The 17,163-nt window shown below is 39.2% G+C and overlaps 1 protein-coding gene across 7 annotated transcripts in view; it reads left to right on the top strand.

Annotated features, from left to right (window-relative positions):
- GLIS3 (GLIS family zinc finger 3) overlaps positions 1 to 17,163 on the top strand; it is a 630,646-nt gene that overhangs the window by 196,505 nt on the left and 416,978 nt on the right. Inside the window, exon 1 of one of the 7 annotated variants that reach the window (XM_060199782.1) lies at positions 14,810 to 15,104. The exons of 5 other annotated variants lie outside the window; for them this stretch is intronic. In XM_060199782.1, the coding sequence (XP_060055765.1) occupies positions 15,044 to 15,104 (61 nt within the window). In that variant the 5' untranslated portion in view covers positions 14,810 to 15,043. Of the gene's footprint in view, positions 1 to 14,809; positions 15,105 to 17,163 lie in introns of those variants that run through there. One more of the 7 variants, XM_060199786.1, reaches the window with a different exon arrangement.

Raw genomic sequence — 17,163 nt, 5'->3', positions numbered from 1 at the left:
AATGGTGATTGAAAGGGTGCTGGTTGAGCAGTTCCTCACTCACACTGAATTGGATAGTATTGCCATTTCTGTAGCCCATTTAGAACACTGACTTGTGACCTTACTTGGAGATATGTTATTATAAATGTAACCATATTAAAAATTATGACATGAGTTTGAGTGGCACCTAGTTAGGTTTTCTAATGAATAAAATAAGTTGGGTTCACACATGGACACAGAAAAAAAACAGGGAGAACCTCATATTATGACAGAAGCAGAGATGGAGTGACATATCTATAAGCCAAGGGATACTAAGGATTGCTGGTAGCCCCCACAAGCTAGAAAGACTCAGTGAAGGATCCTCTGCTAGCATCTTCAGAAGGAACATAACCACACCAAGACCTTGATTTCTTATTTCAGTTCTCTACAACTATAATAAATATCTGTTGTTTAATATCACCCAATTTGTGGCACTTTTGTTACGGCAGTCCTAGGAGAATATTGATAGTAGACTGTGGTACCTGTTTGTAATCTGTACAGGTGAAGGTTGGCTGAATAGGAGGCATTGAAAGAGGTACTGTTTGACATTAAGGAGGAAAAGAAAGCTAATGCAATCAAAATGGTATATTTTCATCATGACTCCTTTACTAGGACAAGACCAGGCATTAAAATAACAAATCAAAGACTTTGGTGAAAACTGGATTTTTTTTTTGTAGGGTAACATTTTTTTTTTTAGATATTTATTTTATTTATTTATTCCCTTTTGTTGCCCTTGTTGTTTTATTGTTGTGTTTATTATTGTTGTTGTCGTTGTTGGATAGGACAGAGAGAAATGGAGAGAGGAGGGGAATACAGAGAGGAGGAGAGAAAGATAGACACCTGCAGACCTGCTTCACCGCCTGTGAAGCGACTCCCCTGCAGGTGGGGAGCCAGGGTTCGAACCGGGATCCTTATGCCGATCCTTGTGCTTTGCGCCACCTGCGCTTAACCCGCTGTGCGACAGCCCAACTCCCGTAGGGTAACATTTTTAAAAGTTTGACTTTCCAAAGTCAGCTCACTGTAGATTATGATTACCCACAAAGATGCTGAAGCACTCCAGTACAGTGAACAGTAGAGAAGTATTGCTGCACTATCTAGTTTACTAGTTGATTCTTTCTGAAGGTGCTCCCAGAACTTGAAAATTTTAATATATCTGAAGTGCTAACTTGGTTAGCTAATAGACTAGAAATTACAGAGTCCCTTAGAATTTGACTATAATTTTAAATTTGGGAATACATCTTGGATTTTCATAAAAAAATGAATCTTAGTTACCTAAAAGGCAAAAACTTTGCAGAAAACAACATGACAAGAAGACAAAGCCAACAAGCAGGCTATGTGGACTCAGTTTGTTCCAGAAAAGCTCCCTGTGAAGACAGCTCGTGAATTCTATCATCAGGCAGTAAGGCCCCTATCACATGTCACTCCACTTTGTTTTTAACATGTGGCTCGAGTTACGCCAGACCTGCTGCTGTGTGGGAGATGTACTTTCTGACAAAATAAGGCATTTTCCTGGCATTGGGTTTCTTTGTAATTTGGATAGTGCATATCAACCCCCAAAGTTTGCATTTCCCATATGCATCCAGTGTGGTAAAATTTGAATTTGTTGATTTGTGGTGGACTTAGAACGTGTTCATGTCTGCATGGTCAGTCTCTTTTAAATCTTAGAAATTAGTCTGAAGAGATGAAACCAGACATTCATTCATCTATTATTCAAAAACTGTCAACCATCAACCATAGCTTATATGAGGAAAAAAATAGAGGAGGCAACATAAGCTAATTATAGAAAGACTGAAAATGTTCTGTGGAGTGGAAATAAAAGTATTCCTAATGGGATATCTCCTTTTCCTTTTTCTCCTCATCTATCATGATAATGTTCAAATGATAAAGTTCACTAGAAAAAATAATTTATAACATTTCATGTTCAAACAGTTGATGAAAATGACTATAATGATATTAATGTGAATGTTCACCCATGAGTGCTTATTATTGGCTGAATTGAAATAACATTATAAATAAACAAATCTTAGGGCATGAGTCATAGCTTTACTGAGCTACTTTTTGAAACCTCGTTGGGATATTCACTTAACTGCTGAAAATAATTCACCCTTGGTCATAGAGTCATCAGTGAGATCACAGAAAGCCCCAAACACAAATTTATTACTGATGAGAAAATGACCAAAATAACCTTCTTTACAATTCAGTCAGTCCAGATCATGTTATTTATTTATTTATTTATTTTTGCATAGAATGGGGAGAATATGATCATTCATATAGAAAGCTAGGGCAGGAAGAAGGCATGTGAGCTGAGCCTGGAAGGCAGAAGAAAGTGTATCAGAGTGCAACTTCTACTTAGGTGGTTGAGGCTTTTCTTCCTAATCTTGACCCCCTGTTCCCAAATGACCCACCTGCTCATGGCACTCAGTGCACAGCTCAAATCGTTCACTGATAATGGATGGTGATACCCCACAGGACATGCCCAGTAATAGTGACCTGCTCTTTACATGTATCAGGGAATTGGAAAAACACGTTTCCTGAAAACGTGCCCATCATGGCATGAAAAGTTGCTGAAAGCTTTTCTTTCCAATAAAAAGAACTAGAATTGATTTAATGGATAAAAGGGGTTTGTGAGACATAAGTAGGCATTCTTGTCAAAATAAAAATAGAAACTTAAAAGCTGCATCATTTTTGGAAAGATAAAAACATCCTTTTCCCCTACTGTAAGAAGAATGTGTGGATGAAGCATGTGTTTCAAAGTATTGCATAAAATTTGCATATTACTTCAGGGTACTGCTACCATGGCAATTTAGAATTTTGTTGATCCTGATAGACACGCTCAAAATCTATACATCCATTAACAAGATTATCATTTGAAGACAATCATATTTTTACTAAGAAGGTTTTGTGAGGATAAAATTTATTGATACTTAATGAAGCATGAAGTTTCTAAATGAACCATGAAAGTAATAGCTAAACTAATTAACTGCACATAAAGGCTCCCAGTATACATACATGATGTGGGCTGTGCGCTTTTCAATCTTGCCTGGTTACACTGACATCTCAGATAACACGCTCCTCATAGAAGCAACAGTAAATCCTCCTGTAATACATGTAAGCAAAGAGGAAATAACCATTTAGATTTCTTGCAAATACTGAAGGATTTTTAAGTCAAGCATTTCAGGGTTTATAGCTTATAATTTAACAGAGTTAAGACTAGTAATAAAAACATATTATTTCCACACACATGGTATAAGCCTCTATCTATGCCATTTCATTGAATGATAAATCTTTCTCTAGTTCTAAAAATACTCATCTTCCTGTCTCTGCTCCCCCCTCCAAAGATACACCAAGGATGCTGAATGACAGGAGATGCACATTTCACTGTGAAGTGGGGAGTCATATGGGACTTTTTCAACTGCATGTGAAAATAGGTCCTTTTCAGATATCTGAAAATTTTAAAAAGAAGGTAAAGTTATTTCTGTTTCCATTATTGCAAGTTGCATTAAATTTGGGAGACAGGCAGCTTTCCCTATTTACATTGACCTTTATCGGTTGTCATCTTTTTCTCTATTGACTCTACTTTTAGTCACAGACACCTACTCTCTGCTTCATTATCAGAAAGCCTCTCAACTCTCAATGAGTGGCTTGTAATTCCCTCATTCAAAAATGATATTCATATACAAATGTGTCTGACAAATAATTAAAACTGTAGTAATAGTATATCCTAATCATAGAAAAGACAGCAGTGGAATAATTATTAGATCAGTTCTTCTCTTTACTTCTCTCTGTATCTATGGTTCTCTCTCTCTCTCCCCCTCTCTCCCTCTTTCCCTCTCTCCTTCTCGTCCTCTTTCCTAGGCACTACTCAGCTCTGGCTTATGCTGGTTCTGGGGACTGAATCTGAGAACTTGGAACCTCAGGCATGATAGTCTTCTTGCATAACCACTATTCTTCAGGCCAAGAGCAGTGAATTTAAACTTGAGTGTGCTCATAATTTCCCCCAGAAGATCTTAAAAGGGTCCTCATCCCAAGGTTTCTAAACCAGAAGAGTTATAGTAGGTTTTGGGATTTATTATGGTTATGGGTGATTAGGTGTGGTGACAGTACCAAACACTATGTCCTTAGTGCTTATAAAAGGGATAAATGAATAGCTATAGCTCAGGGAAGGGAGAGTGTTCTGCGGCTTAGTCTTTTTGAGTTGCAGTTCTCAAAGTGGTTTCTCCAGGATGGTACTATCTATATCACCTGTGATTTTATTAGAAATACAAATTCTCAGGCTCTACTGTGTGTCCCTTGAAAGAAAAGCATGTGTGTGTGTGTGTGGGGGGGGGGGGGAACTGTGTTTTTATAGACTCAAGTTGGAAACTCAGAATACTAGGGAGTTGCTATAGTAATGGTTCCTCCACTTGAAGGACACTGAAACTCAGGTTAGATTTTAGTTAAAAGGCTCTCTCTCTCTCTCTTTTAATTTTTATTTTTAAAAAGGAAACACTGACAAAAAAACATAGGATAAGAGGGGTACAACTCCACACAATTCCCACCACCAGAACTCTGTATTCCATCCCCTCCCCTGATAGCTTTCCTATTCTTTATCCCTCTGGGAGTATGGACCCAAAACCCACTCCACTAGGGAATGAGAGAGACTGGCTGGGAGTATAGGTCGACCTGCCAATACCCACAGTCAGCGGGGAAGCAATTACACTTTCTACACTCCATAAGTGCTCTCTTTTGTTTAAGTTAAAATACATTATTTTTGATAGAGACAGAATTTGAGAGGGAAGGGGGAGACAGGGAAGGAGAAAGAGAAGCATCTGGCAAATGCCTTTCTATGCATGAGTATAAGTTTTTCCTAAATGTTTAATCACTGGAAAGATTTCTGAAGACAAACATTTTGGAGTCAACAAAGATCAATTGGACTGATATTGAAAAAGTGGGGAGTGGGGAGTGGGGAGTGGGGAGTGGGGGTGAGGTAGGGGTTAAGAGCATAAAAACAGTTACACTGAACAACTGTTTGAGAACCATCACCTTGGGCAGGCTGTGACCTGGCTTGGGACCAACTAGTCTGTATAATGGGGTAATGGCTCCAGGGGTAATCACCTCTGATGTCATGGACAGCACAACTTTTCTCTTGCATTTTAAACTGTTCTCTCCCCTGCCCCACCCTCTGTCATTGCTGGGGCCCTCAGTACTGTGTACTTTTTCAGATAGCAGGAGAGTCAGAGATAGGAGATGGAGGGAGAAAGGGGAAGAAACCACAGTATAGAAACTTCTCCCAGTGCAGTGGGTGTCAGAACAAACCTGGGTCATGCTCTAGCAAAGGAGGCACCTTCCCAGGTGAGCTAACTTCTTGGCACTGTTTTTTTTTTTTTTTTTTTTTAACCTGTTGGCAATAACTTAGTAACATGAGCTTCTCAGTTTTCACCCATCAGTATTAGTATTTTTTTTTCTTTAAATAGCATGGTTTTCATGAAATACTGGAAAAAAAAGCAAAAGTACCTCTGTTTCCCAGATACAGGGATAGTCATTAATAATTTAGGAGATAAATAAGTATTAATACTTAGCAGTAAATTTTAGTGATGATAAATCTCAAAATAAATGTAAGCAATTTATTTTTATTTATTTTGTTTTATGAGTTTTCTCCATGTATGTATTGTTTTTTGAAAATACGATTTTTAAGCCCAGTGGAAGATTTTCATGTGTGTGTGGAATTTGTACTAAATCATATTTTCTCCCTTTCTTTCTACTTCCTTTCTTTTTGTCTTCCATTCTCTCACTCTCTCTTTCGTTTTTTATTGCTACCAGAGTCATTGCTGGGATTTGGTGCCTGCACAATGTATCCAGTACTCCCAGTGGCCATTTTTTTCCTTTTATGTTTTCTTCTTGATAGAGAGAAAATAGAGGAGTGAGAAAGAGAGACACTTGCAGCACTGCTTCACTACTTTTAAAACTTCCTTTCTCCTACCTGAAGATGCTGACAGAGGGCTTGAACCCTGGTCCTTGTGCATGGTATTATGTGCACTTCACTTGGTGTGCTGCCCCCTGGCCCCACTTTCTTTTTTTATTAACACTGTTAATGTAAATATCCCTAAAATGATTATTGGGTCAAATTAATGTTTGAAATTCCATTACTTTATTACTAAATTGATTCCCAAAGAGATTATATTATATATTCTCTGCTCAATATACCTGTGAGGGTATCTGTTTTATACCTTGTCTACTGTAGTCTTCCTTTGTATTTCATTTTAGTGTTGTATTTTTAATATTTAACTTAATTTTTAATATTTAACTTAATTTTATTGAAATTGATTTTAATATGTTATGACTGTTTTGTTTTAATTTAATTTAATTTTAATGAGAGAGAGAGAGAGAGAGAGATAAAGGGGAGACCAGAGCCCTGCCCAGCTCTGGCTGATGTTGTTGCTGGAGATTGGTTATGGCTGTTTTGTATGCTCCTCTGTGGTGTGCCATTGCCACTCCATTGTTGAGAGATGGAGTTTGTTTCTGTGGTTCTTTGAGATTAATTGAATGTTGTGACTACTCTAGCCAATAATACATGGAAGAGGTTATAATGAGTGAGTTCCAGGCATGAAAAGTGTTTCTTAGAAGCCACCTGCTTCGTGTGTGAAGCCCAAGCCACATGCAGAAGCCATGTGCCCATTGACAGCCCCTGTGTGAGTGATTCACCTTAGCTTATCTACTTCACTCTTCACCTTACTGCAGCCCTAACTGGCATCTGATTGCAGTCTGTAAGAGATCTCAAATCACCAAAAATAATAAGTTGTTATTTCCGGGATTCTGAGCCTTGTCCTGGTTTGTAGTGATTTGTCATGTAGTAATAGAGAATCAGAAGATATATAATGTGATAAAAATGTAGCTTTCTCCCCAAATGATACTTCTCTTACTATCATTTATTAAACAATTTCTATTCCCTCATTCATTTGTAGTGCCATCATATACTAATTGTCATTAGATCTCTGAAGTAATGATCTTTTGCTTCTGTTCTATTTCCTTGTTCAGATCACCTCCTCCCTTCTCTCTTTGTGTTCTATAATTCTAACCTTCATAGCTTTATGATACACTTTCTTTCCTTTTGACTGTTAGTATAGTTGATCCTTACAGGTGAACTCATTGTCAATGTAGTGAGGAAGGGCCTACTAGGATGTTTCATTAAATCATTAGTTCTGGGGAAATGTAGCTATATCTAGCAGAGTTGAGTGTAGACTGTTGTTGGGGCTAGAGGTTAAAGATAATGGAATATATTACCCATCATACGGGGTACTCACTCCAACCGACACCTTACTCCATCACAAAGAAGTATATGGTGCAAAATGTTAGTTTGGCAGGGGCAGAGGAACTCTGTATTAAGCCCATATAATAATTTGGAAGAACCAGCATACATACTATATTTGTTTTCTCACCTAGGAATGCATATATATCTACTTTCATTCCTGTATTTAGAAAAAATGATGAGTTTTCTTCATACTAATGCTACTCCTAGGTATTTTAATTACTTTTTTCCATTCTATTTTGAAATTCATAATTATAATATGTAAGAAAATCATTGCCTTTGCCATATTTATACTGTGTCTTGTCACCATATTGAATTTTCATGTCAAATTTTCTTTTAACAGATTCTGTTGAATGCTTTAGGGATAGAATTCCTGAATTTAATTTGGTAGAAAGGGACAAAAGTAAGCTCAGTGTTTACTCAGAAAATGTTTAAGCTGGTATGGACTTTTGAAATTATTTAATCCCTTGCCTTAATTTTTAGTGATGATAAATTTGAATTCTGGAGAATTTAAGTGTAGGAGCCTAGAGTGGAAAGGAGAGGAAAAAATGGCCTTTGGATGAGAGCAGCAGGAAAGCCTCATAATTTACATTAAAAATTGACACTGTTTTAAGCTTTTGGGGATGTTATATGAGTTGGGAATATTAGAAATACTGTCTTCCAGCACCGGCCCCCTTTCCTCTTACATTCTCTGTAATATCCAGGCAACTCCTCCTATTTTTCCATGGATGCGAATTCTGTCTCTCAGAGTGTTCCCAGCCACTCCTTTTCTAGAAAGTTTTCTTTTTATTTCTTTTCGGTTAAGCTGTGTGTTGCCTCCTTAAAGTGCACCCACCCTTGAATAGTATTGGAGGAAGCAGAACTTTTACCAGCTGCTAAAGTGGCCACTAATGAAGGTTTGAAGGACAGTGGGAAAAAAGCGTGTTACTTGTTGGTTGACTGACCAGGTGACATATGAAGTTGGGAGGGCTTGAAGTCCAGGTTTCCAAATGTACAGGGTCTGTATGCAGTGGATATAAATACCTCCTGAGCAGAGTTTAATTTATATGATTATTCTCCTTTTTTTCCTTTGGCATTATTATTTTTTAAAAATATTTTATTTATAAAAAGGAAACATTGACTAAACCATAGGATAAGGGTACAACTTCACACAATTCCCACCACCAGATCTCTATATCCCATCCCCTCCCCTGATTGCTTTCCTATTCTTTATCCCTCTGGGAGTATGGACCCAAGGTCATTGTGGGATGCAGAAGGTGGAAGGTATGGCTTCTGTAATTGCTTCCCCACTGAACGTGGGCGTTGACTGGTCAATCCATACTCCCACCTTGCCTCTCTCTTTCCCTAGTAGGGTGGGGCTCTGGGGAATCGGAGCTCCAGGACACATTGGTGAGGTAATCTATCCAGGGAAGTCTGGTTGGCATCATGCTAGCCTAGCATCTGGAGCCTGGTGGCTGAAAAGAGAGTTAACATACAAAGCCAAATTGTTGAACAGTCATGGACCTAAAGGCTGGAATAGTGCAGATGAAATGTTGGGGGGGGTCCTCCATTTTGTACATAGCTAGTAGGCATATTTTAGTTATATTGTAAAGGGCCTATGGCTATACTAGTTTTTTTTTTTTTTTTTCTTTTTTCCCTGAGCCTGAAATCTGATATGCAGGTGGATCCAAGTTATTGTCTGGGGAGGTGATGTCATAGCTGGTAAAGGGACAGAAAGCTGGATCAGGGAAGAGAGTAGCTCCCTAATATGGGAAAGGGGTATAAATATTGTTAACTGTAAACCCCATTGATTTGATGTGGTCTGGGACCCATATTCAGCTTAGGAGCCTATGTGACCTCTGCATCCCTGTAGATCTGAGCTCACATTCTCCTATTCTTAATGAGGCTCATTGGTAGGAGGTTGGCCCAAGGAGAATGAAAGGATTTTAACCCCAAATGCCCCTGGTTCTGGCCCTTTCTAAAGATATCTTTTCCTTGGGTTCTTAAGGCAGAGTTCTCCCCTGCTGTGGAGGGTCTGGGCAGCTTTAAGTAGGAACAGATGATTCTTATGCTGCTTTAGGAGGCACAGTCACAGTGCCATGGGGACTCTAACAAAACTGACTGACAGTATGAAGAGCTCTTTCAATGTTTTGGACCCCTGAAGGCAGATTTTCTTCTCTAGAAATAAGACAAAGGAAGTAAGGTCAAAATATAAAGGCATTTCCTCAGTCTTTAACCGCTAATTGGACAATTGTTCTGCAGTTGTTATTATGCTGGGACATATTGGCTTCATTGCCTCATTCACTGCTTGTAAACTTTCTTTGCTATGTGAATATGTTTTGAAAAATTACTCTGTCAATTTTGATATGCTTAAAGTAGAGTCCCCCCTCCCATCCCCAACTATTCTTAACAAGGCACTTGTTGTCCCTGAGCAGCTTGTGTATTGGCTTCATGGTAAATTTAGAGCTAGCAGGTGAGTGACCAGGCACCGGCTCCACTGAAACCTGCAGGTTAACCATGGTCCTACTAAAAGATTTAAGCAGATTTGAGCAAACTCCAACTGGTTCTCTTCTATGAAAAATTAAAGGTAAAACACATTTCTTTTCTACTTTGATAATTCATAGCTTTTGTCTGATCTCAGAGTGATGGCTTTTGCTGTATCCTCTAGGCTTTTAGACAAAAGAGGGAGAGAAAGCTATCTGAGGCATTTTTTTCAGATTCAGTCTGTGGACTGAACTGGAATGGATCTTCAGGCGCAGCTGTAAAGTAGGAAGTTTCAGTATCTCTTCTCATCCTTGACTTCCTCCTCTGTGGTCACCTCTTTTCTCCTCCAGCTCTTCATCCTTTCATGAACATTCCTGTTTTAAAACTAATGCTCATTCTGTAGAAGTCTGTCATCTGCTGTCTTACCTGTGTTATTAAAGAAGACAAGCATTCTTAGTTGCCTCAGAGGAGTTGGTACCACTAAGCATCATCTGTAACTGATAAGTCTCATGAAAGTAGTGTGTGGGTAGTGAAGTTAGCAGAATGCCTGATAATTTGGATTTCTGTTTTGTGCCATTTATTAGCTGTGTGATGCACAGAGAAATTGATTTTACTTGAGTTTTTCTAGTTGTAAAATAGCAACAGTGAATCATGATTTCTGTTATCATTTCTCAGAACATCTATTGATGGATTCAAGGCCTAGTGGGAGAGTGAGGATGCATCTTTTTCTCTAGGGGGGTGGGGGAAGATAATTTCAATCTGTTGGTTAAATGGAATATTGGATTACTTAATTGATTGAAATTATTTAACCTGATCTGGAGTGAGGGTTGTCTTTTAGATTATGAGAGTGAGAGAGAGAAACGATTTTCAGATGTGATATGCAGGCAAAAAGGAGAATTGACACTGATTGAGCTTCTGGTTTGTGCCAAGTTGGGTTTTAGATATTAATTTTGTGACAAAACCAAGCATAGCTTGACAGGAAGGTTTAGCCTAGATTACGTAGTCATTTTTCACAAAGCTGACCAAACTTGGCCTCTGGCCTTGTGACTTGGTTTTGGCATCGGTGTCTTTTTCTTTTATACTACTGACTTCCCTCACCCAAATATCCACATTTCCCTCTCCTTATGTTAATATTTTACTGGACTGTGAAAGCAGAGAACAGATATTTGCCTGGGAACAGTTACTGGCTAGATAGACTCTGCTGTGAAACCAGTGCTGTTTTTGAAAAGTTTTTGAAAAATGTTTTTGAAAAATTGGACTGCCAAGGCAAGATTCTAGAAAAGGTTCCCCTTTAGGCTTCATTTAGATTTTTTTATAAGATAGGCTATGCTTAGAAGGAAGGGGCCCTAAGAATGATATTCCTATGTGAGAGATTGCCCCTTCAAGGCACCTTCTAATTACCGCTTGTACCTCGTATATTGTATAATCACCTTTACATTCTTCTCTCTCTCTCTCTCTGTGTGTGTGTGTGTATGTGAGAGAGAGAGAGAGAGAGAGAGAGAGAGAGAAAGTATGTGTACATGTGTTCATTATTCTCTTACATTTCTTTTATTTATTTATTTATTTTGCTTCCAGGTTTACTGCTGGGGCTTGGTGCCTGCACTACAAATCCACTGCTCCTGCAGGCTATTTTTCCCTTTTTTTTTTTGCCCTTGTTGTTGTGCTTATTATAGTTGTTATTGTTGTCATAGCTGTTGTTGTTGGATAGGACAGAGAGAAATGGAGAGAGGAGGGGAAGACAGAGAGGAGGAGGGAAAGATAGACACCTGCAGACCTGCTTCACCACTTGAGAAGCGACCTCCTGCAGGTGGGGAGCCCTGGGCTCGAACCAGGATCCTTACACCAGCCCTTGCACTTTGCACCATGTGTACTTAACCCGCTGTGCTACCGCCCAACTCCCTTCTCTTGCATTTCTAACATAGATCTTGATGAACTGTGGACACTCAAGACTGTTTTTTGAATGAATAACAAATTAATAAACCCTTTATCTGATAATATTTATCCATATGTGTATTTTCATATCAAATTCCTAAATAGCAACCATCTTTGCTGTCATCTCTTACTGTCCCAATAACTTTTTTTTTTCCCAATAGCTTTTTGATCCCATGTAATTTCACTGATCACTTTGTGCCAGAACTCTCTTGTTTCACTTTTCCTTAGCTAAGGGATGACTGAAAGAACAAATGGAGTTAATGTCATGTATCAAAAATTCCATAGAGGACTGAGAAGCAGTAGCTCACTGAGTGGGATGCTTCTTGCTGTATGCTTGGCACAAATTCAAGCCCTGAGCTAAACTGGAGGTACTGTTGGCATGGTAGAGAGCTCCAAGTGCTATAATGTCTCTCCCTTCTCCCTACTTCCCTCTCTATTAGAACAGAGGAGTAGCTTGGGAGTGTTGAAATTATGCATGTTTGAGGTCTTGGCTCCACAAAGACAAACAAAATTCCTTATGGTGAGAGGGGTAATAGAATAGGCATTTAACCACAACTGAGAAGGTTAAAATAGTACCATATACTTATTGCAAGCTTGACATCATTCAGAGTTCTTACCAGAACTAATGGAGGTATTATTCCTGACTGTTGCTGATACATAGAAGCCAGACTGTTGGAGAAATTGGGTAAGTGCTTTCTCTAGCTTTGAGAGAAAATGTGGTTTCTAGTTTTCTCTTCTCTGCTTAGTAGTAGGGTGATGGGTGAGGATAGAGGAGCCCAGAGGCATTTGTATGTGTTCTGGGATAGGGTTTGAATCTTTTCACCAAGTTACTAGGTTTTCTGTGCCTTGGATTACCTAATCCACGAAACAGGATAGTAATAGCAAAGCTGTCATTGTGTGAACTGAATGGTTATTCCTGACTTAAAGCCAGGCCTCTTGCCCTGCTACCATGTAAATCTTTCATTAATGTTAGCTCTCACTTTCTTATTTTTTAACTTTATTTCAATTAATTGCATAGAGACAGAGAGCAGTTGAGAAAGGGGTGGAGATAGTAAGGAACAGCAATAGAGAGATACCTGCAGCATCATTTCACCACTTGTGAAGCTCCCCGCTGAAGGTGGGGCAGGTGGCTTGAACCCAGTCCTTGTGCATGGTAATATTTACTCAGCCAGGTGTGCCACCACCAGGCCTCTCTCACTTTATTTATTTCCTTTTTCATTTTTATTAGTTACTTAGTTATGACTGACAAGATAGCTTTCCTATTCTTTAACCCTCTGGGAGTATGGACCCAAGGTCATTGTGGGATGCAGAAAGTTGAAGGTCTGGCTTCTGTAATTGTTTGCCCACTGAGCATGGGTGTTGATAGGTGAATCCATACTCTGAGCCTGTCTCTCTCTTTCCTGGAAGAAGCTCCCCAATTCTTATTAATGAATATTTATTAGTATTGGTAGTAGTATCATAAGCAGCAGCAGGAGCAGCAGCAGTGGTAACAGTGTAAGTTCATAATCACTCAGTTAGCAACTAGGTAAACCATTTATTCCCTTTTGTGGTACTACTGAGTAAGAAAAGGAGCAAAAGGTGAAGTTTGTTATACTTCAGTTTCCATAGAAGGCTTTACAGAAAGGGGACAAGTTGAACAGGTTGGAAAGGGCCACGTGGATGAGGAGGAACTAAGTATAGTGAGGTGTAGAGTCTATCTTGTGGGGAATGAGAGAGGAGAACAGGGTGAGAATGGCCTGGGTAGCAGAAAAGAGTCATCCCTGTTGTCACCCCTACTTCTGCATTTCCCAACAATCTCCCTACTTTAATTTAAAAAAATACATTTTCCATTTTGCCCTCCTCCCACCTGCCTGTGGAGAGATGATACACTAAGACTGCTACAGGTGTGCTGTTCACCAATCAATAAGCATTTAGTGAGTGTCTGCTCTGCTTTGCGCTGGTGTGGCACTCAGAGAGGTGAGGGATGAAGGGTGGATCCAACAGGTAAGGAGAAAAAGGAAGATCAGGGGCAGTTGAGGTATTAAAAATGCAAAAATATGGGGATTGAGCACACATACTATAGTTTGCAAGGATCTAGGTTCAAGCCTCTCAGCTCCCACCTTCAGAGTGAAAACATTAAAAGTGGTGAAGCAGTGTTGCAGGCGTCTCTCTGTCATTCTCCCTCACTGTCTTCCTCTTCCCTCTCAATAATCTCTATTTCTATCCAAAAAATAAATATAATTGGAAACAAGAATATTTAAAATTAATAATAAGATTGTCTGGGAATTTAGACAAGGAATAAAGTACCATACACTTGGTATAGGATTTGGAAGATTTGTTTCAAGGTGTTGGAATTTGAGCTTATCTTTGATGAATAAGATGGGGTGGGTGTGCCGTGGGGTGGTGTTTAATGTCTAGGAATTCCAGGCTGCGTGGACTGAAGCAGATGAAGCATTAAGGTAGCCTAAGCAGTCAGATTTCATACAGGATCAGCCATTGTTAAAGTTTTCCTGAATCTATTTTCCCTATAATAAGAAAGGGGTGGGGGGATGGTTAAGAACCTGCTAAAGCATTCCCAGTGTCCAAGTTAAATGTTAACTCCTTTGTGTAGTTAAAGACTAACTTATCCTTCCTATGCAGAAGAAAGCAAGAGGGAGAAAAACACAATGCAACAGTAACCACCCAATTAAAAAAAAAATCAGTGGTAGCTTGTGCAGTTGCTATTTTCAAGGCAATACATATGTAGCGATTAGAAAAATGTGTGCAGACTCGAACATCAGCCTACTCAGGCTCCTTGCACTTAACGGGGGAGTTCCCTGTGTGGCTTCTCAAGAGTACCTGGACTGTTCTCTATTTTCCAACAGCTATTTTCCTAATTTAGCCATTAAAAAATCATGGTTTTTATTTGTATAAACTCAGCAGCTAAAATAGCCCTTCCAGAAAGGTAGGTGAGCTCATCGCTGTCTGAAACAGGCAAGTTAATGACCTGCCCAGTATTGTTTGCACTGGCCAGTGCTGGCTGACTTAACCAGCAGTTCCACTTGAAGGGAGACATTGTTTCTTAGGCTACATTTGTCAGTTGCTTTCAGCTCTGCATACCAGCCCCTACTGAAAGTCCAAGCAGTCTGTGATCATTCCAGTCATGTGTATGTGTACTTAGGAACCAAAGAGCAGGAAGCCCTGGAAATGTATGCAAAGTACTCTCTCTGCACAGCTGTCTGAGGCCCCCAGCCAAGCAAAAGATGTAAACAACTTTATCAACTCGCATTTACACAAACAGGCATGCCTATGGGTCTTCCATTATGGGAACGTTTCTTACTCCCAACACTTAAATGTCAATTATAAACAATCTGGGAACTTGAACTTATGTGTGCTGATGATTCCGAATACTTTCTCAGTAAGAATAATGACAACTTATGGAATAGAGGTACGTGGAGAAAGGGGGCTTGGGATCATGGAATTTGTGTCTTATAAGAAATTAAAGCATAGTTTTGAACTTTAAGAACTTCTTAGGCTATTACTTTACTTGCATGATAACTTAGCTTTATAAAAGAATGAGAGAATGACCAAAAGATGAATTTAAAATTTCTTCAAATTTTAAATGTTGTTACTAGGGTAGGATGGTTAGAGAATGAGTGACAGGTGACTAAATGTTTGGTCTAAGAGCTAATGTGTTTGACTCTGAAGGTGCTACTTCATAGATGAGTAGGAAGAATAACATTGCAGGCATACGTCAACTGAATGCTCTCTGGAATGAGTGTCAACTAGCTCTAGCCCCTTTTAAGTGAGTGGTTTCCACATTATCTTCATCCTTAGCTGTGTTTATGTAAAGGGCTGTTTAATTTTTACTACTAGGCTAATCCCTGGATTAAATGCATAGGACGTCCCATCTGTAAGTAGATGTTTGAATTGCAGTCTTTAGGGCACTGTCCTTCTCGTTGAGTGGATTGTGGCTGCAGATGTTAATTTGGAAAGCTCCTTGCCTGATTCAGGTGACTTTGATAAGACTTTGATTCTTTTCAGTCCTTCTGTATTTGTGTGTGCATTCTTGGGAAGATTGCTGCTGGCCAGTGTTGCATGTCAGAGATGAGGAAAGTTTAGTTATTAACCCCACATAGACGGGAAAGGGAGGGCAATGGAATGAGGAAAGGACCAGGTTGAAACATTTCCAGAAGGTATTTTTGTTTATACTTGTTAATTATTAATACTAATTACTGATGAAAAATTATATTGAGTTACATGCCACACATAATTGAGAGATATATCATCGCATGTCTTATCTGGAACCATAGATATCAGACTGCTTCAAATAATCAATATTTCTCATTTTAGTAAGATCTTCCTTTTCCTTCAGTATTACAGAGAAAATCTTATGAATTTGTGGCTCACAGTTTGTTTTATGAAAGTGTTCTTTTCTCTTAGCTGTGGTGACTTTTAACAAATACTAAATGAATAAGGTTACGAACTGAATCTGAAGTGAAGCAGGTCTGCAGGTGTCTATCTTTCTCTCCCTCTCTCTGTCTTCCCCTCTTCTCTTGGCTTCTCTCTGGCCTATCCAACAACCATTGTAACAGGGTAACAAGGACAACAAAAATGGGAAAAATGGTATCTTTAAAACAAAAAAGGTATCTTTAAAACAAAGTACCTGTTTATTGCAACACACATAGATACTGTATCAGTAAGATCCCCTGGACTAAACTGAGGGGGTTTGAAGTGGCTCACTTGGTATAGCATAGGCCTGACTATGTTCAAGCCCCAGGGTTCAAAACCTGGCACTACATGGTGTCACCAATGACAGCATCAGGAGAACTCTGTGGATAGTGAAGAGCTGCTCTCTTTACCTCTTTCCTTCTCTCCTTCTAAATAAAAACTGAGAAAATTTGGGTCTGCAAGGTCACTCACTGGTATCATACATCTCTGAGGTGCACTAAATTTATCCTTGTTACTGCACTAAACAAATAAAATAGCATGAACACTAAAATAAAATCACTAAGTTAATTGTGAGTATTGAACTTTGCCCCAGATGCCCATGTCTTTAAATCACATACTCTTTGATCGTTTGAGCTTTGGGGGAATAAAAGTTTTTACAGTTCCTATATTTTATAGTGTATCACAGAAGTTTAAATGAAGTTTATTCTGTGTAAATTGACTGTTTTGTACAGGTTTGAAGATAGTTCTTAGAGTCAGAACTAATTGATGTTCAGTGGTGTGTGTATGTGTGTGTGAGAGAGAGAGGGAGAGGGAGAGATGTTAAAATAGATGAGGCTGGGGGTTGGTTGGTAGTACAGTGGGTTAAGTGCACACGGAGCCAAGCTCAAGGACCCATGTAAGGATCCTGGTTCGAGCCTCTGGCACCCCACCTGCGGGGGGGGGGGGGATGTCACTTCATGGGTGGTGAAGCAGGTCTGCAGATATCTGTATTTCTCTCCCCCTCTGTCTTCCCCTCCTTTCTCCATTTCTCTCTGTCCTATCCAACAACAATGGCA

This window comes from Erinaceus europaeus, chromosome 10 (genome assembly GCF_950295315.1).
Source record: "Erinaceus europaeus chromosome 10, mEriEur2.1, whole genome shotgun sequence".
In the NCBI taxonomy this organism is placed as follows: domain Eukaryota; kingdom Metazoa; phylum Chordata; class Mammalia; order Eulipotyphla; family Erinaceidae; genus Erinaceus; species Erinaceus europaeus.
Note: the sequence above shows the minus strand (reverse complement) of the source record. Positions and strands in the feature narration are given on the sequence as shown.